This window comes from Daphnia magna, linkage group LG9, assembly GCF_020631705.1.
Source record: "Daphnia magna isolate NIES linkage group LG9, ASM2063170v1.1, whole genome shotgun sequence".
In the NCBI taxonomy this organism is placed as follows: Eukaryota; Metazoa; Arthropoda; class Branchiopoda; order Diplostraca; family Daphniidae; genus Daphnia; species Daphnia magna.
Genome location: NC_059190.1, coordinates 10,043,855 through 10,066,859, shown reverse-complemented (window position 1 = coordinate 10,066,859; position 23,005 = coordinate 10,043,855). Strand labels below are relative to the sequence as shown.

At 36.5% G+C, this 23,005-nt stretch overlaps 3 protein-coding genes and 2 long non-coding RNA genes across 6 annotated transcripts; 3 read left to right on the top strand and 2 right to left on the bottom strand.

Moving 5' to 3' along the window:
• Nucleotides 1–4,862: 4,862 nt before the first annotated feature.
• On the top strand, nt 4,863–6,445 carry LOC116930385. The gene is made up of 4 exons (XR_004398397.2): nt 4,863–5,002; nt 5,089–5,237; nt 5,299–5,378; nt 5,529–6,445. It is a non-coding gene; the product is annotated as an uncharacterized LOC116930385 (long non-coding RNA).
• Nucleotides 6,446–8,542: 2,097 nt separating this feature from the next.
• On the bottom strand, nt 8,543–10,519 carry LOC123475751. Its single transcript, XM_045178782.1, has 5 exons — nt 10,486–10,519; nt 10,038–10,259; nt 9,553–9,964; nt 9,386–9,482; nt 8,543–9,323 (listed from the first exon to the last, which is right to left on the bottom strand). The coding sequence occupies exons 2-5, from the start codon at nt 10,245–10,247 to the stop codon at nt 9,125–9,127; spliced, it is 918 nt and encodes a 305-aa protein (XP_045034717.1). The 5' UTR covers nt 10,248–10,259; nt 10,486–10,519; the 3' UTR covers nt 8,543–9,124.
• Nucleotides 10,520–14,222: 3,703 nt separating this feature from the next.
• LOC116930098 lies at nt 14,223–14,754 on the top strand. The gene is made up of 2 exons (XR_004398247.2): nt 14,223–14,356; nt 14,448–14,754. It is a non-coding gene; the product is annotated as an uncharacterized LOC116930098 (long non-coding RNA).
• Nucleotides 14,755–15,898: 1,144 nt separating this feature from the next.
• On the bottom strand, nt 15,899–18,275 carry LOC116930281. Its single transcript, XM_045178945.1, has 5 exons — nt 18,189–18,275; nt 17,843–18,110; nt 17,531–17,784; nt 17,368–17,464; nt 15,899–17,296 (listed from the first exon to the last, which is right to left on the bottom strand). The coding sequence occupies exons 2-5, from the start codon at nt 17,862–17,864 to the stop codon at nt 17,196–17,198; spliced, it is 474 nt and encodes a 157-aa protein (XP_045034880.1). The 5' UTR covers nt 17,865–18,110; nt 18,189–18,275; the 3' UTR covers nt 15,899–17,195.
• A 238-nt stretch (nt 18,276–18,513) lies between these two features.
• Nucleotides 18,514–21,257, top strand: LOC116930280. Of its 2 annotated transcripts, none has more exons than XM_045178943.1 (3): nt 18,514–18,782; nt 18,858–19,055; nt 19,121–21,257. In XM_045178943.1, the coding sequence occupies exon 3, from the start codon at nt 20,153–20,155 to the stop codon at nt 21,053–21,055; it is 903 nt and encodes a 300-aa protein (XP_045034878.1). In that variant the 5' UTR covers nt 18,514–18,782; nt 18,858–19,055; nt 19,121–20,152; the 3' UTR covers nt 21,056–21,257. The 2 variants fall into 2 exon arrangements, with proteins under 2 accessions (XP_045034878.1, XP_045034879.1); XM_045178944.1 differs by having other exon boundaries at nt 18,515–18,782; nt 19,119–19,635.
• Nucleotides 21,258–23,005: the final 1,748 nt, after the last annotated feature.

Genomic DNA, 23,005 nt, shown 5'->3' with positions numbered 1-23,005 from the left:
GAACCTATCTTGATATATCCGGATTTTTCAAAGGAATTTCTGATTTACACGGACGCAAGTAACTATGGCTTAGGAGCCGTCCTTTCTCAGATGAAAGACGGAAAGGACCAACCTATAGCCTATGCAAGCAAACATCTTAATAAAGGGGAAATCAAGTATTCGACAATAGAAAAAGAGGCTGCAGCAGTAGTGTTTGGGATAAAACGTTTCCGACATTACTTACAAGATCAACCTTTGTTATTGTAAGTGATCACAGGCCTCTTCAGTGGTTGCAGACTTTTAAAAAGACGAAACAGGGCGACTAGGTAGATGGGCGATCTTGTTATCTAATATGAAGTTCAGTGTTAAGTACCGACCAGGTCGAGTACACGAAAATGCTGATTTTCTTTCTAGAATACCGATGAATCTAATATCTGCCATTCCTGCAGACAACAACGTAATGTGTCAAGAACAGCAGAAAGATTCTCTGTGCAAAGCAATCGTTACGTTTTTGGAACAAAATGAACCTTGGAAAAAGAAGATGGCCCGATGCCTTCTTGGGTCGGTGAAATAGATTATTTCTTTGTAGAAAATGGTCTTTTATGTAAACACTACGAACCTACGTCAGTGAAAAGAAGAAACTTTGAACAGTGTCAAGTGGTTGTTCCACTTTCTCTGAGAAAGCAACTTTTACAAGAATATCATGATTCCCCATTGTCAGGACATATGGCAACTAGGCGAACATTCTTTCGTCTAAGGGACAAATACTATTGGCCTACCATGTTACGGGATGTTAAGGAATATTGCACTTCTTGTGAACCTTGTGCGCTGGGACGTCGAGTGCACAGTACGAAAGCCTATCTCAACCCGTTAGACCTCGCTACAAGACCTTTTGAAGTATTGGGCTTAGATTTCCTAGGTCCAATCAAACCGCATTCACTTCAAGGAAACAATTATATATTAGTAATCACGGATTACTTTTCTAAATGGATAGAAGTCATTCCTCTTACCAACTGTACCGCCCTCAGTACTAGTAAAGCCTTAGTAGAACGAATTATTTTACATCATGGTCCCCCGAAAGCAATAATTACAGATCGAGGCAGTAATTTTACTTCTGAATTATTTTCTGCGCTTTGTAGAGCTTTAAACATTAAACGCATGAAAACAACTGCGTATCACCCTCAAACTAATGGGCAAACAGAGCGATTCAACAAAACTGTTGTTGAAATGATAAGGAAATATTTGGAGAATGGATTCGAGCGGTGGGAGGATATTTTAGGCCCCGTTGTTTTCGCTTATAATAATTCTGTCCACTCGTCAACACTTGAGACTCCATATTTTCTAAATCACGGTCGTGATCCAGTCATGCCGATTGATCAATTCCTCCGTCCTCTTCCCCCAGTAATAGTTACTCCCTCAGACTATAAAAAGTCAAATTATGAAACGCTTACATGAAGCCTTTCAGCTTGTAAAAATCAATCTTTCCCAAGCTCGTGAACAACAAAAAGCCCAGTATGATAAACGCGTAAAAGAGCAAAAATTTAACGTAGGAGATAAAGTTTTACTAGATATGCGAACGCCCTTGGCGGGAATTAGTAAAAAACTCATTCCACGTTTTATAGGCCCTTTTAGAATTTTGAAAGTAAGCAATAATAGTACTGTGGAAATACAACAAGATGTAGGAAAACAAACTCAGCTTGTACATGTGAATCGAATAAAACCCCTATTTGAGTCAATGATCTGGAAAGACGAACCAGGTGTCGACTTTTTTGATGTAAGAATTGAGAAACAAGCCGAAAAATTCGTACAAGAAACCGTAGATGAACTCGAAACTTTTTCTCTACCCCTAGAAACAAACCTTCAATCTGAGTTAAAACAAATTCCTTGTGAAAAAGAAACTCCTACTCAAAATTTGATAAGACCCCCACCCACAATTCCTCCTACTCCAAATATAATGATAAGTTCACCAACAATTTCCTTACCTTCCAAACCGATTCCAGAGACGTCAACCTTACCCATACAACCAGAGCGTCGCCTCGGGTTACGTCCTCGAAATCTTTTAAAACCAGTTGTCAAATTATGAAATTGTATTGCTGTAATTTTTTTTGTTAATTACGTTCGAATCACTTTAACTAGCTTTAAACCGTGTTTAAATTCTAAAAACTTTGTATTAGTAATCTTAATAATTCATAGAATGGATCCCTGAAATTGATTTTAAATTACTTTTCTCATAGATTATGTCTTCTACCCCTCCTCATCATACCGTTTTTCTGTCGCCTCCATGCTCTTAACATCACTATTTGTAATTGTACGGCTGCTCAGCCAAAAGGGTTCCTAAAATTCACTAGCGATGACTGTGATTATCAAATAAGCCCCCTTCCCGCTATTCCAGTATATTATGATGTCTATTCTACTCTTCCCCAAATCACCCGTTTTGTTGGCCATTCGTGTACCATATGGCTGGAAAAAAAACACATCTATACTGACTTCTGGGGTTGGCAAACTCCAAGTCAATCAAGAGTGCCAATAGAAGTCAATGCACATGAATGTAAAAAAATGCGTGATTCCCGATTGTGCCATGGCAAAAGCATGGACTACTTAGGAAACAATAAGTGGTCGTTCGAACGTATTCCAAACGTGCAGGGTAGCTGGCTTCAAGTCACAGGTGATCAGCTGATCAACTGTCGATTAGAAGAAGTTACTTTAGAAACTGAGTGCGCTAACTGTACGATAAGTTCACCCATTGGCGATATACCGGGAGGGATCAACGGATCCGTTTCTCACAACCTAGTGACCATTGTCTGGAAAGAATCGTTAAGAGAAGTTCAACAGTGCAAACTAAGGCTTGTGGAAACAGGTATCGCTCAACGTTACCTGACTAACAACAGTGAAATAGAAAGAATTCGTGACGTCGAACAACAACTTGACTTTGTTTACAATACAACTAACAAAGAATATTGTAATTCATCCGAAAAAAGTTACAAACAAGTAATCGGAATGGACAAAGTTATTTTACGTTTACATTCTTTAACTGATACCAACGCTCATCCGAGTAAACCACTGGAAGAAGACATCGAAAAAATTGCTGACATTATCCGGGCTGAAATCAGCGGAGCAGCACATTCTCAATACGCACGAGACCGAACTACCGATGGAATAAATGGAGTGGCTCGAGAAATTCGAGCTCTGCAATGTGAAAATCGAGTGCTGGCACACAAAACTGCTATCGCCACCGCACAACACAGTGGATGGCTTGCTGCCAGTTACCTTAATTTACCCACATGTAGCAAATTGATAGCCACTGGTGAATCGATCAGCGTCTATCAATGCTCCCCGAAAAATTCAACGATCACCACTGAAATCACAAGCTGTGGTCCTCAACCTAAACTCGGCGACTACACTTTAGACACTGAAGGATGGGAACTGACGCCTTACACCCCCTGTTACTGGCACAAAAATTTCGTCAACATCAACGGTCGAGCACATTTCTACAAAAACAGTTCTTGGCATCCAATCGTCCCCGGTGTAATAATCCAAGGACATAGTTTGATCAACACTTTGCCGTATGAAATTGATAAGCTACTCGCACTAAGTTTACACCCCGCGCTAACCCCCACCCGATGAGCACCGCAGCTGCAATCGCCGAGATAATTGCTGCTGCTAAAGAAGAACATAGCATCGACCTTGGAAATCCTTTTCACATGAGCACTCTTCTTTCCTCACTCCAAAAAGAAAAAGAACGTTTCCCTGTCGTCTAAGATTCTTAGTTGGTCAAGTAGCATTTGTAGTCTTCTAGGGATGGGATTTATCGGATTCTTTTTCTTTCATTTTTGTGGAGTAGGTTCCCTTATTGCAAGATACATACCTTGTTGTTCTTTTCTAAGTACTTGTAACCCTTTCACTTGCTTCACCAAAACATCTGATAATGATATAGAAGTAGGCCACCCCGCGTTATTAAACCCCTCAAATCCATCCCCGCCCATTACTATTGTAAACTTACCCGCCTCTGTTCAACAACCCGCCCCGGAACTTTTGCCCCATCAGCCCCTTTTCTACAAAGAGAGCCTCCACGGAACAAATTCCACCGGGACGCACTAAGACAAGCGCATCGAGAAGCAGCTGTTCTGTTGAATTAATTAATTTTGTTTTCTTGTTTTGTTTTGTCTCACTTTCTATTCCGTTCCAAATTTGACCTTGATTGATTGCGAGACGCAATCTTTTGGAACCGGATAGCTATGTAAAGAACCAAAACAATTTATTCTTTATTATTTTCATTATTTTTCCTACCCTTTATTCTTACGTAACATTAATTTTCTATACGCCCCTCTTTTCTATGTAATTTCTTCCTTAGACGTTTTACAGACTGATTTACCCTTCAAACGTTTCAACTTAATTTTCTTGTAGTTCGACCTTCATGAAACCCGTATAAAAACTTTTGTTCTATAGAAAATAGCGAGAGTCACTTTTCACAAATCAGTTCCTAAAGAGTTGTTCCCCAATTTTTTGTGCTACTGAAATAAACTTTACTAGAAACGACAATGAAAAAGTAAGTTAAAAATATAAATAACTTACAATATATATGGTCGAAAACTGTGAAGGCTGAAGGAAAAGGGAAAATTTCGTCTGCTGATTTTGCAGTGCACATTGGGTTGCCATTATAATACCCTTAAACAATTCAATATTTATATATCTAATTTGTATGATTAGATTTCCCAATCGAAAAAAAAACATTTTACTTTAATTTTGAGATTTTCTTAATTAATTTTTCGAAGTTTTATTATAAGTAGCCGAAACGTAGGTAAACGGCAACTATGAGACTCAATTTAGACCTTACTCATTTCGATTCTGTTTGTTTCTGTGAAAATGAAGTCTGCTGTGGTATATTTTCAACGTGGCCCCGATAATTTCTTGTGCAAATTGAATTGTTTTAACGGATTACTTATTTTGAACTCTGTGTTTTTCCAAGGATAATAATTAATACAACAAGACACAAAGCAGCAACTTTTGAATAGAGGCAAATAAGGTAATATATTATCTTGTTCATCATTTTATCTATGAGTACTCTTATGTTATCAGCTAATATATTTTATTTTTATTTTTTTTTTCAAGGTTTGTGCTCTCGTTTACATTGCATACCTTACCTAATTCCACATACATTGTAATATATGATGCCGAAACAAAGGGCAACTCAAGATTTTGTTGGTGAGAGGCAACAACGTAGACAATTTCGTCCACTGCCTCGTACTGCAAATGCAATGGTAATATTACTAGATGGTTGGTTATTTGGTTTTACGTAATAAAAATGCATTTTGTTTACAGGATACCCATGGAAATCAAAACGCAGCTGCTTGTATGGTTCCACCAAATTTTGATGCAGCGAATCATCAGCATGAACTCTTGTAAGTTGTACCACAGCTAAACTTTGCTTGTGTGAGAATTCCAGTGAATGCGTAACACTTGATTGAAGTCTTTATCAATAAGCTGAAATGCAAATACGCGTGTTAAGTATACCAATATTAATGACATATAAATTTTTTTTTCTTCTTCAGGAAGGTGCAGTTGACCAAATTGAAGAAGCCCATCAATTCCATGGAGCAGAAAACAATTTAAACGGCCATCACATGAATAATGGCGCTGATTCTAGTGACGTAGACCTTCAATCAACGGTCGATGCTGATGACAGCGATAACATTTCAGACCAAGAGGCAGTAAGTGAAAGTGATTCGTATGATGTGCCTAGTGCTAGCGATGAAGACGCATCTGATTTCGGAAGTGTTCATGACCAGTCTGATTATGATTAGCTTGAGGAGGAAGTTGATAACAATAAAGAAAAGAAAAAATAGAGAATTGAAACGTGATTTGACAAAATGGGTCATTGAATGTGGAATCTAACGAACACACATCAACAAGTTGCTCGTTATATTGAAAACCTGCAATGAATTGGCTTTTTTACCCAACGATTATCGAGCCCTTTTAAGAACTGTCCTCAATGTAACTTCAAAGAAAGTCCATCCAGGCAGTTATTTTCACTTTGGCTTAAGAGTAAGCATTTTACGTTCTCTTTATCGTTTAAATCTTGAAATTGTTCCGGATAACATTAAACTGTTCGTCAAGATTGATGGTATTCCGCTTGCCAAAAGTAGTAACAGCCAATTTTGGACAATTTTAGTCGCCATTCGTGGATTCAGAGCTTCAAGCCCATTTGTAGTTGGGATCTATCACGGAAGTACCAAGCCGAAATTTATAATTGATTATTTGCGAGATTTCATTAGTTAAGCAATCCTATTGGAATCTGATGGAGTTGTCTTCCTAGAGTCAAAAATAAAAGTGTCACTTGCAGCCTTCATCTGGGATTTGCCAGCTCGATCGTTTATTACGAAAATCAAGTCACACAATGCCTATTTTGGATGTACAAAGTGTGAAACAAAAGGTTCATTCTATAATCGTATGTTAAATAATGCAAGATGAGGACGTGTAACATATCCGCAACTGGATGCGCTTCCGAGAACTGATCAATCCTTTAGGAACAAGTTGCAACCAGAACATCACCATAAAGGAGATTCTTTACTTGAAGAACTTAATCTTGATCTAGTGCCTGATGTTCCCGTAGATACGATGCATTAACAGATCTCGGGGTAAATAGAAAGCTATTTGTTTTTTGGTCCCGTGGAAAACATCATAATTTAAAATTGTCTCGGGTGCAAAGAGGTCGTTTGGCTGAAAGAATTGAATGTATTCGCTCTTTCATACCCAATGATTTTCCTTGAAAACTTGGAGCATTAGAACTTTTGGACAAATGGAAAAGCACTTGCTTTAGGATGATCAAACTGAGATTAGGACCAGTCGTGTTACGTAATTTTTTACCGGACAATTTGTATGACCATATTTTAACTTTTTCATGTTGCGATGGTATTGCTTTCAAATGAGCAAGAATGCGTTAAACTAGAAGTAACTGATTATTGTTCCCAACTCTTTAAAAAGTTTGTTGCGCAATCTGTTACATTATATGGCCAGCAATTTGTATCAGCTAATGTACATAACCTGATACATTTACCTGCAGATGTAGCAAATTTTGGTCATATTGATTCGTTTAGCGCATATCCGTTTGAAAATTATTCACAAATTATCAAGAATCTTGTTCGCAAAAGTGCAAAAGCATTGCAGCAGATTGTAAAACGTTTAAATGAGCTGGAAATGGCTAGTCAAGAAAAGCAGTTCAAAAGAGCAAAGTTAAAAACTTGGATATTGAGTAGTAAAAAGCCTGATAATTGTGTGTATCTTCACGACAAGTAAATCGTGCTTATAGAAAACTTCATTAAGCGTCATGATCAACTTTTAATTATTGGAAGGAAATTTGAAGCATACGACGATTTTTTTTTTTTTTAAAAAAAAGGGTTTTTTTTTTTTTTTTTTTTTTTGTGGGGGTTTTTTTTTTTTTTTTTTTTTTTTTTTTTTTTTTTTTTGTTTTTTTTTTTTTTTTTTTTTTTTCTTTTTATGGTGGGTTAAAAAATTTTTTTTTTTTTTCCCCTTTATTAGCACAAACATACGACGATTATCATAAATTCATGTATACAGCTGATTTATTAACATGCAAATTTCAGTATAAGAAGTCTAATCTATTAATTTAGTCAATGTAGAAAAGAAAAACCTGTAAAACAGAAACAGATATTCAAACAGTAATTTCTAGTTTCCTAGCTCAGTGTACCAGGAATATTTCACGAATATCCCCCTTAGACTCATTTGCGACTTAATTAGCATAGACCTGGTATATTTCAGGGATATTCAAATAATTAAAGTCTTGCGAAGACCTATTATTTATATCCCTGGTACATCGAAGGGATATTCCACGGGATATGGATTGTGTCCGGATGAGTGGATATCCCTGGTATATCATGGAAAAGCGAATAACAAGATTAAAAATTTTTGTCAATAACAACATCCGCATATGACGCGCTGAACATGGAAGCAATACTTTGAGCAAGCAATTGCTGTTGACCAAGAGATTGCCAGGTTTAATGTCACGATCAAAAACCGTGTCGCCTGGGCAAATAAAGTGTCGAATCTTTTTGTATGTTGTCTAAGATACAGTTAACCAATGAAATTCAATAAATCATAGTTCTGTCTACTAGAAACTCATTAAGTTTATTCTTTAGAATAGTAATCCAGGCAGCACACATCCAACTGACGTGTTAATTTCATTTTGATTCATGTGGAGAGCCTCGGCAATGGGCTTCATCACTTTGGTAAACTCATTGAGAAGTTCTTCTTCCAGTGTGGACAGTTTTTTAGTTCAAAAGAGTCAAACACTTTCCTGAGGTCTTCGTTTTTCTTTTTTATGAAGTAGATAAGTTTACGAAGGGGCTCGTAGTAACTATTCCACCTGGTTGCGTTGTGCATAGCAAAGAGTTCGCCAAGTTAACATTTGATAAAATCGGAAGCCGGAGAACTTCTGCTTTGCATATTCCATATCTGAACCATAAGAAGATCAATGAAATAGTACAAAAGGTAATAATTTTCATTGTAAATAACCTAAGAAGGTATTTACTTCGAATCACATTCTGGCAACTCTTTATTTCATAGACAATTACTTGCCTTACGGATCCAGTGTTTTTTAAATCTAAGGAAGATTTGGGTAGAATCATTAATGGCTCATTTAAGTTGCAACTTCTGTTTAAAGAATGATTACCCTGTCGAAATGCCAAATGTATCATCGTTTAATGAAAGGAAAATATGCATGATAAAAGCCAATTTTTAGAATTGTTAGATTTTTGGTCTGCCATTTCATATTTTAACACAATCGAGTGCAAGAATGATGACACACAAAAAAGCAAACGTTGCTGATACTGACGTTGAAAAACCATCTTGCTGGAAAACAAACAGCAGGGTAATAAACGTTGCCAATTTGTTAATTTATCGATTTGTCAATTGGTTGCCAATTCGGATGAATGGCATTTTAATCCTCCTATATTAACAAGACAATGAAAAGCAATAATAATAATAATAAGCCAATTAGGGGAGACCGGGGCTAGTTGGCCTGGTTTTTACACACCCTGTCTTACCACTTGTAATTTTTCCTGTAATGATAACATTTATGGCCTAGCTGATGCTTTGTTATCTTATCTAAATTGTAGCGTCAAAAAAAATGCTAATTTAGAAAAGCTTTCTGCCCTAAAAACAGTTTTATTCGGACACTTTCAGCTGGCAACTTACCCCGTAAGTGGGGCAAGTTGCCCGTGAAGTCGGGGCAAGTTGGCCTTACATCTTTTAACATCCATCCAGATTTGTTTGCAGTACCTGCACATCCTATAGGACCTCCATTAAGAAAGTGGCTTTTGAAGTTCACTCTATTTTTCATATAACATCAATTAATACCACAAACTGCTTGCTTTCAAGACTATAAATTTACCTTGGAAAAACAAAAAAAGGGGGAATTGTGTTTCCTAAAGCCGAAATTGCACAAACAACGGTAACTAAAGTCCCTCTCTCTGCCGAAACGATTGCCCCTATAGAAAAGTAGTTTCAAAGATGATATAAAATATAAATAACTGCAAACTAATACTATAGTCCTCTAACCTATTTGCTTTTGGCCACGTCGACCAACGATCTTTTCAGGTGGCATGACAGTTGTAACACCAGTCTCGTCCATATTCCATACACAATCAAGTGATATGTTTTCTCTTGTCAACAATCTCTCGTAATTGTCAAAAAAGGCGTCGCAGTTGTGTTTGTTGAAAGATGATGTTCTTGCCAAGGAGGTAGCCTTGGGTTTCCTAATTGACAAAGTATTATGTCTCTTAAGAAATGAGCTAAACCAGTCAGGGCCAGCTAAGCATTTTGTAGTCCACGACAAGGGAATTTTGATGTTCATTTTGGTGGCCAATTGAAATGCTAGTTTCCTAACGTCCAGTGGTGACAATCCAAAATAAATATCTGCTGCTCGATGCAAATATTTCACTAGTATAGCCTCCTCCTCATCTGTGAAAACCTGTTCGACAAAATGTTTACACTCATTAGCCTAACTTACTATGCCTGTAGCCTAAACTCAATGTATTTCTTACCTGACGAATCTTTGAATAACCATATTTTTGTTTACAGGGTAGCACATTCTTATTCTTGTCTACGTATCTAGCAAGACTTGTTCTGGGAATCTGAAACATTTCTCCAACCTCAGTTATTCCTCTTCCTTCTGTAAGAACAACATCAATTGCTCTTTCGATAACCTCACTAGGCGTTTTTCCCCTGTCAGTTTTTCGTACATAGTTCCTCATCCTCGTGTAACACTAAAAAAACAGAAGATTTTGACACACAAATAAACAAGGTCAGAAGCTAAAACAAAAGGCCAACTTGCCCCAAAAAAAACAGCCAACCTACCCCATGGGTAGGGGTCATTGTTTTCTTTAAAATATTTACTTAAAAATAAATTATATTGAATTTTAGAATTGACTGACCCTTAGCTAAAAGACTAAGGTATCTAAAGAAAAAATTTCATTAATATCCACTACATACCTTATTTCTGAAAAAGAAAAATGCACGAAAAAAAAAGTTCACGGCGAAGCGTAAAACGGTTTTTGCAGTACAAAGTCAGCATTTAAGTGCAGACAAAATTAAAATTTTGTACAGACCATCTAGTGATAATAATTAACACTTCGGCTATCCTGAAAAACTCTAATTTTTAAGTGGCGCCAAGTAATACGCAAAAGAGCGACTTACCCCTAAGCCAACTAGCCCCGGTCTCCCCTAAATATATCAGTACAGTTCTACCAAGCAACTGTATTTCCTTTAGATTATTTAAGTTTTACAAAAATTTTAATTCGTCCCATATAGCACATTTCTGCCGTCGGATGTCCGAATCATGGCAGAACATCCGTTAGAAATCTACGTACTCAATGGGTAGTTCCAGGGAAGTCCGTCGGCTAGTTACCTTGGAAGTGCAATGGATGTGCGAAAATTATATTTTACGGACCTCCTTCCAACAGCCAAGAAAATTTTCAATTGTTTCATTTAAGGATCGGCCTCGAGCCAATCGGGGCTCTTTTTTGCCAATCGGGTTTCTCATTTCGGGCCATCGAGGCGTGGCTCAGGGTGAAAAATTCTTCTCCCCGAATTCAATTGGGACTTAATCGAGGTACTTAATCAGGGAAGCTACCCCGATTGCAATCAGTCGATTCATGGATGCAAAAAACATAATTGATTGACTGTTTCACCCGACCGATCCGATAACAACCCCGACAATAGCTCGTTCTACCCGCCTGCCCCGATTTTTACTCTGAAACCGAAAGAACGGCATTTTTTTAAAATTGCGTCGGGGCAATGGGTTAACCTCAATTTTTTCCCCGCACCGCCCCGGTTGAAAAAGTGGCATCTGAATTCAGCCCTGAATGCACTTTATCAGTGCGGGGCGGTTAACTCGATTAGAGTTAATTGGGGCCGATCGCTAAGTTTCATTATTAATTGTCAAAATTTATTTGTTTCCAAAAGGGGAGAACTTAACCGTGTTCAAATTTTTCCCTTGAACGTATTTTTATTTAAAATCCAGCATTTAATCCGAAAAATAAAAAAAATAAATGAGTAGTTATCTATTTTCCAGATGTTTTATTTTTTAATTTATTATTGAAAATGAATGTAAGTCGTGAGTTTTTTTACACAGGCTTGCCGTTTAGCTTACGGGAACCAAGCAATTGGAAATTAACTTACAGAAAATATATATTATTCGGAATTTAATAATATTCGAAACAAGTACCCTTATGATAGGATTTTAATTTCAAATAATAAAAACTATTTTAAACTTAATAAATCATGCTGAAGTTTAAAATTTAAAAAATATTTAGCATAAATTGTTTAATTGCCATTGATACACTTCTGGTTTAACCTAAGTTCGACATCATCTTGACTTCTTAAAAATCCTGTTGGTGATTTGTTATTGAAAAAAACTAAAGTGTTTTACAACAATTCGATTGGATTGTTCGAAAATGATGATTAGTATATCTGTCGATTGAATCAGTGGAAAAATATTCGACTGTGGTGCGGGAGACCCGAGGTGGTATCCAGATATAATATTTTTTCAAGATTAGAGGTCCATACATGTCATATTTATAGCCAAACGAAAGCCCGTTCGGATATCCTTAGAATGTCCGACGGCGCTGTTGAGGGCGGTCAAAACCCAAAAAAATTACATTTATAGAACATACAAATCGGATGTCGGGCTGTCCAGCGGATATAAAAAAGATGTACTCAACATCCGACCTCGACATCTGTCAGACTGCATTGTGTTATGTGGGGTTTCTTTACTGTTCGAAAGTTATATAAGGATGGAAGTTTCAGTAAGAAGATTACACAAACTAGCAATACACTTCGATTTTATTTCAATTTTATTCAATCATAAGCAAAGGCTTCTAGAGACAGGTCACTGAACTTAGTTATTTGAACAGGAATTAGAGGGGAAAATCCCGTGAATAGGTTTAGGAAAATAATTCTTTTGAAAAATTTCCAATAATCCTACCAACTGCAAGCGCGCGAGAAATTAAATTTGTTTTGAAGTTTCAAATAATTACCAATAAACCAAAAATTATTATCCTTTATTAAAGTGAAGCGAATAATCCTATTTTTAGAGCACGTGTACAGGGTTTCCACTTTTGGTGTTTTAACACCAATTTGCTAATTTTGAGATGTTGTTGGGGTTTTCTTAACGTTTTTTGGTATTTTTTTATGATTTTTTTTAAATTTTCGAATAGGAAAATAATTTTTTATGAATTCTGGCTTCGAAATTGGTGGCAAATTCGCAACGCAGCAATGTAAGTTTGTTTTTGTTTTTTGCCGAGTAACTTAAGAAGTAACGTAGCAGACGAATGGACGTCTTTTGATTTAGCACAGTATCTGAAATACACCCAAAGTCTTATCAATGGCTCAAGAAGAAAATGACAGAAAATGGTGAGCATGTTGCTCGGTGTGATGCATGTGGCCAAAAAAAATCTAATCACAAAGGGGATCTGGAAAGGCATGCAGTGACTATTACTCACATCGAAGCCATGAGTCTATACAGAGATAAACTTCAACAAGAAGCATCCATGGCTCAATTCACTTTGCCACTAAATAACAAAATCACTTCTTTGGAACTCAAAGTTAGCATACTTGTTTGGGAAAAACCTATGTCTGTCTCTAGTGAAGAATCCATTCTTGATGTAGTGGAAAAGGAAGCTTCAACCAGTAATCAAGCTGGCAAATTAGCTAGCCTTGGGAAAACAAAAACAAGAAATATTATAATAGAAGGAAGATATATTTCAGTTTTTAAATTAATTGCTTTACTTCACAATTTCTTGCTTATTTCTCAAAATAGTAACAATATTTTTTCAACTTTCTAGGACTCGGGAAATATATAACAAATCAAACGGCAGTGAAATTGAAGCAAGCATTTTTTTTCTGTTATAATTGATGAGACCACAGATGTGTCTTGCACTACAAAACTCGCTATGGTATGTACTCTCTGGAATCACACCAAGGGAAAACTGAAATCTGATGTCGTGGATGTTGTTGAAACATCCTATGGAGCAGCTCTTGGATTAACCAGTGTCCTATGTGAAAGACTTGAGAAGCGCGGGATCCCCTTTGCAAATTTCGTTGGTTTTTCGGCAGACACATGCAACATCATGTTTGGCAGACTGCATTCAGTTTAAACCTTGTTGCAAGAAAGAATTCCTGGAATCGCAACGATGAAGTGCAACTGTCACGACTTATATCTGTGTGCATAATACTGCTCAAACTATTGCCTCCACAAATCATTGAATTGATACATGCCCTTTCAAATCACTTAAAATTTAGCCCTACTCGGAAAGGCCAACTTTTAGAAATTCTGCAATATTTTGAATTGGATAAACATGACATCCTTAAACCTGGAGACACGCGCTGGCTGTCACTCAAAGAATATCTCGATGGGATAATTGAACAATGGCCATCATTATTGTTACACTTCGAGGCTTCTCTTTTCGACAAACAGTGCGAGAAATCACGTAAAATTTTATCCCTTATAAAGGATCCTTTTGAAAGATATTGAACTCTTTTCCATGTGTTCAGACCGTTCGATACCTTTAGATAATGAAGAATGTGGAACACTAACTCCTAGTTGTGTAGGTTTTCGAGGTGTATTTTCGACTGGCCTAAGTTAGGCCAAAAAGGGCTTACACTGGCGTGGGCGGGGAATACAACACTAAATAGTGGGAACTAAAACATAGAAGAGGGGGGCAACCTTACGGGGGCCCTTACAAATAGTAGTGTTGCAGACGTCGGGGGAGACGGATGATTCTCCCCGACCTCGTCGTGGGTGTTGGGAGTATTATATTCCCAACACCTTTTATGTTGATTTTAATTGAATTCTTAGCCGAAGGTACATTTCCTTACTAATTCTAATTTATCGATATCTGAATATTTAAAATTATTAGTTTCGTAAAATATTATTCATTCTAATCATTCATTAGTTGATGGAGTTTCAGGAGTTGATTTTCTAATCAAACAGTTCGCTTCTTCATACATGGAAAAAGAACACGTGGTTGACACGTCCTCTTCCCTAGCTGATCCGGACCACCTCGACAAATCTTGGTTTTTCCCTATGCAAAATGTTTACCTAGGATTGAATGCCACTAGTTTATACTACGATTTGAAACAAAAGCATAGGGACCATTTGCAAAGCACATCCCACACACCATCCTGACGTCTTTTAAAACATATTTTTTCATCGTAACGGCACTACTAGAATTTTTTATTTCTGTCCTGAAATCCTACAATGACGACTTAAAGATGATGTTAGCAGTGTTGATGACCGGAAAAAACTGCTCTAATACACGGAATTTTATGGTCACCAAAGCTCATTTTAACGTTCACTTGGCTCTACAAAAAAAATGCTAAAAAATTATTCTATTACCAGATTTGAACGTGAGTCAATCGACTATGAGGCATGATAGTCGAGTAGTCAACCATATACGCAATATTCAATACTCTTACAGATATTTTCAGACTGACAAATTAATTTTGGTTTCCATCATTAAGAAATGAATTTTTGAATAAAATTTAGCATTAAATAAATCGACACTTTGCGCTCTTTGACGAAGATACCAGAAGAGAAACATAATTGTTTTCGATAATTGGGTTTCGATCATTGGACTCCCGCCTCTTAGACAGACCCAGTTAAAACTTTACTTAAGATGTACTCAAGTAATACTATTTAAAAAAATCGAGTAATAATAAAGGATTTTGGAACAAGTATTTTTACAATAATAAAATAAAATACTATAGAATTACTTGAAGCAAAAAAACTTTTAGAAAATTAAGCAAGCAGTACCGATTCGGTACTGCTTCGGTACTATCGACGCAGTTATTTTCTAGTGAAACTCTCGTAATTGTATAATGAAATTCAGTGAATTTAAAATATTATAATAGTAATTTTGCAGTAATAATGTAAGAATAACGTAACAACACTATACATTTAGCACAGTTTTAGTGCAGTATAAGACTAGTGAAAAAACAGTTGATATTTCATTTAACAGTAGTAATTCTCTGATAAATTTATAGTATGAATTAAGTAAACAAATTGTGGCACATATGCAACAGTAATTTTGTTTTTATACCTATTACATTTTATATTTTTATATTATGATAAACAACCAACAGTTATCATGAAACAATGTAAAGAAAAAATGTATCGGCTACATAGCACGAGAATTATTGAATTTCCGAGAGATAGAATTTTTATCGTTTTCTCATTCACCAAGGATCCACACAGGTTCACCAATTCACAATCGAGAAGTCTATCTGTAGGAAAAAGAACATTACATTGAAAAATCTACAAATGAAGGATTTCTTCAGTGTGAAGAATATATAAATAACTGCCACTCACCAATAATATGTTGAAGTTCACATTTGTTCATTGCAATCCTTTTGCTTTCTGCGGAGCCCCCTCTCATAGCACTCAGTTTGTGGGTTGCTATGTTATTGGACAGCTTCGATTGTTAAAAAAATATATTTAATTTTCAGTGTCTGTTGTGAGAGGACCGTATCGTTTTTGGCGAAAAAGATCCATCGACGGAGTAGTGAGGGACATTCCAAGTACGATGGTGTTTAACTGGAAACGTCAAGGAATACACAGTATAAGGACTTATGGAAATACTAATTCTAACACCATGTGGAACTTTCTCTGTTACTTTAGTTTTTCATAACGTAATTTTATATTTGAAAGGGCCATTATTTCATTTGTTGATGTTACAAAACAAAATAAATATGCACATGGTGAACCTCAGTGAGGTGGTGAAGAGCTTGGAAATTGTTCTTTCAATGAACCTTTATCTACTCAAGTATAGCAGCAGTGCATTTAATACGTTTCAGCAAAAATGCTAAAAATTTTTTTGTATCTTAGAATCCCTCGAGATCATCAACAAGATAAGAAATTCAAAATGTTACGAGCAAAGGTGAGGCTGACGAGGAACTGGTGTCTGACAAATCTCTAATTTCAGATTCCAGTCTTTTGAAATGCCACCTACGTTCCTTAGGCATAATCTAACTAGCTCTTCTCTGTCTGATTTTCTGGAAATCGTAAGCCTTCTTGTGTCATCCGTACGCATTAAAAAGCTGGCATTTATTTGACAAAATTGTTAACATGAAATCAAATGCTGTAACTCGCCATTACTATTGTGAGTACTGTTCCAGTTATCTCAGATAAAGTGAGGGTTTTCTTACCTGTAAAACCTGTAATAGGGCAATGCCAACTCAAGAACTAGAGAAACATAATTGCAATTTTTTGGTCAGATCAGTAGAAGAGCAGTTCATAAACATTTTTGAGTCATATGATATTGGCGAAAAAATATCTGCGCGAAATCTCGACGTCATTTTTTCTGACGGAAAAGTGATGGGCAAAATATATACGGGGAATTTGTACCGAGAAGATAAGCTAAAAATATTTTTTTTTAGATGGGAATTTCTCGGTGACCGTAAACACCGACGGCGTCAAAATTTTCCATTCTTCAAAATTCTTTGTTCGTGCTTTATTGCTGTCGTTTAATAAACTTAATTTTAATGAAAAGGCTCAACACATCCCCAGGCGGCACAGTGATATCCACTGGATATACGTATTGCGACGATAAATCCAAATCACCTTCATCATGTAAATCCTTGTGATTTTTTTCTGGACCACCCGAATCTGTGAACAAATCTCCACGACAATTATTTTACGTTATTTATGAAATACTAAATGAACCTGGAAAGCTCAAATCCACAAAGCAAGTTGATTCCGCTCTTGAACGTTTCTGTATACAGTTTACTGGCTTTGATGCAGCCACTGTAACCAACACGAATGGATATAGAATTAATCTAATAAAAAGAGAAATATTGCTGTGCAGGATAGCTTACCTTTCTTTTCCAATGGGGATGAGTCAAAAACAGATTCCACTACATTTATATTTGGTGGATGAACTCGTTTGCTGGACCTAAACCTGTTCGCCGGACTCTGTAAATGCAAACCAATTGAAAGAGAACAATGGAGATTATTATCGATTGTATACCAGCAAATTACCTGAAAAGTATCATATGACCGTTTCGTGCATCTTATTGTCGTTAGCCCACTTCGCTTATTACCACCTATACTCGGAGAGGATGGTGGACTATATATGTCTCGGGGTTTCGGAGTTCGACGCCCTCTGCCAACTTGATGGTCATCTATCTCCGATTGGATGCCTGAATTTTCTGGACGAGGCCTTTTACCCGCAGCCGCCAATTCAGTTGTTTGATAGTACAACCTGAGAGCAGCATTTGCTTTGTCCAAATCATCTGATTGAAACAAAATATTTGTAAGAACGGAATAGAAATAAAAGTTTTACATCCTTACCAAAAGACTTCTTTTTCTTCATCTGATATATATCCCACTTATCCTAATCGGGTACTGTATGTTTACGAAGAAGTTTGTACAGAGTAAGTTTATCCATTTCCTCTGAATTGGGGGGCCAATAACACAATTCCTCATCCATTATGCACCAAGTACTGGAAATAACACATCGATGGATATCGTGTTTATCTTCCTCTAGCCAAGCATCAACAATTAGAAAGTGCTTGCTCATTTTGTTTGCTTGGACAATTTGTTATTGTCAGTACCTGATCTATTAAATGAAGTTTGAGAAAAGAAAACAATTTGTTATGCAAATAGTTATACGAATAGAAATTTTCTAGGAAATTACCACACAAAACACGTTTTTTTCTATAGTCACACAATTGATTATCTCCGCACTAGAGTCTGCACTCTGTAGCAATTTGAACATCCAGGCCATGCGTTAACTAACTTCATGAGTCTGCTATGATTGAACAAAGTTGCCAAAATTTTTTTGTACCATACCGAATTTATTACGTGCCACATATAAATTGATATATTTTTAAAAAAGCAAATTATCGTAAAACTGTTATTATTTTATGAAATACAATGTTTTATAGGAATTTTTCTGAAATGAACGGGAGAAAACCATGTGGCAACGGTTTATAAAGAAACAAGTTTTTTGCCGTCTGCTCTTCTCTTATACGACAGTCTAGTCAGTCACGTCACCTCTAGCATGCTCATTTTGAAACACGCGACAAATTAGCAGTTATTTTTAGAGACATTTCAGTTTCAGCTACATCGTGTTTATTGGATTGACTGTTTTCGGTGTTCACAATTTAACCAGGAATTTGGTTTATTTCCATGGATGGGTAGCGTTGATGGCTGATGTATAGATTGTCTTCCCTAAAAACGTCGTCATATGTTGCTTATGATTTAAACATTGGACTATCTATGAGTACAGGTAAAAGATTGAAATTCTCGATTGAAGTTCTCTGTTTGTTATTCCACGTTTCATATTATCTCCATTTTTGTATAGGTTACTGAATTGTTCCATGGATGTCAATAAAAAAATGCCACGAACAAGGGAAAAGAAAATTTTTCCTGGTAAAAGACAACAACAACGAATGTTTCGAGAACAAGGAACAAAATGAGACAGCATCTACCACAATTTCCTTTGGGAGAAACAACGAGGAATTTGTTGGTTTCACGCCAAACACAAAATGGTGTTTCTCAGGTAGCGAACCTCAAACGTATTGGTACAAAGAAAAATTCAATTAATACTTTCCACCAAATATAGAGGTCATGATGGTGACGATGATCAGAACATGGACAGAATTTCTACTGATAAGTGTAATGCTGCTTCAACAACTGCAACATGTCCGGAGGGAAGTGAAACGGAGTCAATGTGTGACAGTGCCGACTCGTATGATATTCTAAGTCCAAATGGCAGCGACGATGATGGAGTCCCTGTTAGTGACTCCGACGAAGAATCCTATCAGGATTGCCTGGATGAAGATGTCAATGTTGCAGATGACAGCCAGAGGTATGAAATTAAAAGTGAACTGGCAAAATGGACTATTGAATGCGGAATCCCACGCACACATATTAGTAGATTGTTGTGCATTCTAAGAAAGTGTAACGGATTGTCACATTTGACTAAAGATTATCGTACTCTTTTGAAAATTGCTCGCCAAGGGTCTACAAAAGATGTCCAACCCGGATATTATTTCCATTTTGGTTTATCAAATGGTATATTAAAATCGCTATACTATCTGTATTTCGAACCTTCCAAGTGCAATAAAACTTAGCATTAATATTGACGGGATTCCTCTGGCAAAAAGTAGTAATAGCCAATTTTGGCCGATATTAGCAAATAGTTCGTGAAATAAATAAATTCGTGGGTTTCAGGGTTCAAAACCATTTGTTGTAGGTATTTATCACGGAAAAACAAAGCCAACCATGGTCAATGACTATTTGTGAGATTTCGTCGAAGAGGCATTACAATTAGAATTGGAGGGTGTAAGATTTCGAGGGACCACCATTTTTGTTTCGGTTGTTGCTTTTATATACGATTTGCCTGCAAAATCTTTTATTACTCGTGTCAAAGGACACACCGGACTTTATAGTTGCACGAAATGCGAAACAAAAGGAACTTTGTACAACCCAAATGTAAATAATCCTAACTCTAGCCGAGTAACATTTCCGCAACTAAATGCGTTACCAAGGACTGATCATTCTTTTAGGAACAAATTACAACCGGAACACCACAAAGGGGTTACAATACTAGAAGAACTGGACATAGATTTAATTTCTGGCATACCATTGGACCCCATGCATTTAACTGATCTGGGGGTTACTAGAAAACTTTTCGTAAGTTGGATTCGTGGAAAAAACCGGAATGTAAAATTGTCCTGTGAGAAGCAAAATCTTTTAGCGAAGAGGATTGATCACGTTAGATTCTATATTCCTGATGATTTTCCTAGGAAACTTGGGCCGCTTGATCTCCTAGATAGGTGGAAAAGCACTTGTTTTAGAATGATGAAACTAAGACTGGGGCCAGTTCTTATGCGAGATATTTTATCAGATAACTTGTATAATAATTTTTTGGATTTTCACGTGGCTATGACATTGCTTTCAAATCAACAAGAAAGCGCTAGACCCGAAATAGTCCCTTATTGTTCAGGCTTTTTAAAACATTTTATAGAAGATGCCATTGAATTGTATGGTATGCAATTTGTATCTGCAAATGTTCACAATCTAATTCATTTAACGGATGATGTAAGGCGTTTTGGGAATCTAGACTCATTTAGTGCGTATCCGTTTGAGAATTACTTGCAAATTATTAAAAACCTTGTACGCAAAAGTGCTAATCTCTTGCCACAGATCGTAAAAAGGCTCAGTGAGATCGAAATCAGTCAAGTCCTTGAACCGAATAATGCACAAATAGGAAACGTAATACTTTTAGATGGGCATTTAACTGGGCCACTCTTACGTAACGGTACGGGAAAGCAATATAAAAAGGCAAATTTTAAGACATGGAAACTGAGTTCGAAAAAGCCCAACAATTGCGTGTATCTTAATGACCTCGTCATTGTGATTATAGAAAATTTTGTCAAACATCATGGTCAACTGTACTTCATTGGTAGGCAATTCGAAATCAGGGATGATTTGTACACAGCTCTTCTCAGATCTAGCCAAGTAGGGATTTATGCTGTTAAAAAACCTGGCAATTAAAAGCTGTGGTCATTGTCTCACATTAAATGTAAAGCTTTTATTGTTCCATCGTTTTTCCCAGGGGATGATTCTTTTGTTGTTTCTCCACTGTTTGCGGATATCAATGGTTCAATTTGAAATGTATTTTTGAACATTTGGTTTTGATATTATTACCTGATTTAAGAAGCTTATGTTACACTGTACAATACAGCTGTTCATGCAATTCATCCAGTTATTTATTACATCGACTCGATAGTAGAGGTTTAGAGGATTCTATAATGGTTAACGGTAGCATTTGTATTATTTTGCTGCTGTATACTTTGCGGGAAAAAAAATAATTTTTATTCTTTGCGTATATATTCTGCGTTTATTCATTAGCTATCAGAAGTAAGCATCAGTGGGATATAGGGATCTAGTAGTTCCATGGATATCCGTGCAATATAAAAAAAGATATAGATATGGTACGGATAAAAAGGATATACCTCGGATATCCACAGGACATCAGGTGTCGCCTGGGTGGTCATATGCTGCCTGTGGTTTGGTAATGAAAGCCAAACCTACATACATTTCTTGAAACTTTCATAGTTCAGGCTCGAAGATTTTCTAAGAAGAGCTTTGAATGGAAAGATTTGTCTGGCAGGAATCACATTTCTAAAGTAGCTTTCCCCTTGCTGCTAGCCGATGCTCCAGCAAGGAGAACCACCGAAATCTACAAAATGAGCCCTAATAACTACTGGAAGCAAATTTTTCCGTCCATAAATTCTTCGGGTGAGCCTAGATTTCCCAATCTCCTCCCTTGCATCTCTTTTCTGCTATGCTTGCCTTTTAGTAATGCACCAGCCGAACGAGTTTTCAGTAATGTAAAACTTGTCAAGAAAACCAACCAAACAAAACAGAAGGCAGAAACGTCCAATGGAATAATCAAAACTCCTTTTTGGTTGCTAAACCAAGAAAAAAATGCATCGGAAATAATTTTTCCGGAAAATCTAATCATCAAGACCCAACAACTCAAAACAAATTTGGCTGTGCAATCTCATTAATATAATGTGCTGTGGTATGTTCGTTGATTCTATTCCATATTTAATTATTTTAGTCAATAAGAACTTAAGAATCAAACTCGGATTGTGATAATTACAAGTTTCATCTTTGTGCAACGACAAAAATTAAAAATCAAGATTCATTAACGGAAAAGAACTATATTGTTATTTTGATACTCTTTCAAGAAAATGTTTTTTTGTCTTACAGCTTTTTTTCTGGTTTTCGTTTTTTGTATTCCAAATTCTTGAGTGGTGTGTTTTTGAGAAATCTGGCATCCCTTTCGATGTGGCCTATGAGAAATAAGTGGAAACCCTGCAAATTTTCTTCGCAGTTGTAAATACCAGCAAAGATTCTAAGAATAGAAATCTAGCTTTCATTCGGTAGCCGGTGAAAAATGACCAAAATGAATCAGGACTGGAGAAATTGGACTGGAAATTTTCATTCTTATTTTTCCTGTAGAAGTAAAAAATAGGTCAGATTTTTTTTTTACCTTTAAATTGTTCCTATTCCTCCTTTTCCCAGTGTTATTTATCCTTACAGTTGGGCCTATTCATCCTACTCTCAAATATTTAAGGACAATGAGCCTCCAAACCAGTAAGCAGGATGGGATGAAAATGATCAGACTTAGCGCGTTGGCTTACATGCTTAAGCTCTTGGATATGACCGTTGAAAAAATTTCAGTGCTTAGTTCACTTGAAAGTTAAGAATTCCTTGTCCTTTTCCTATTTTAAATCAGTAAAGTCTTGAAATGAATTAACGACTCTATTGATTTCACTTGGAATCTTTATCTGGGCCAGTTTTGCATCAGTTATTTCTATTTTCTGCCCCATGGCTCTAAAGCAAGCTTATTTTTCTAGATTTCGGGCAAAATGGAGGCCCATAAGTTCTCCAATTCCACTTCTGTAGGAACCCGGTTACGACTCCTTTCCTTCC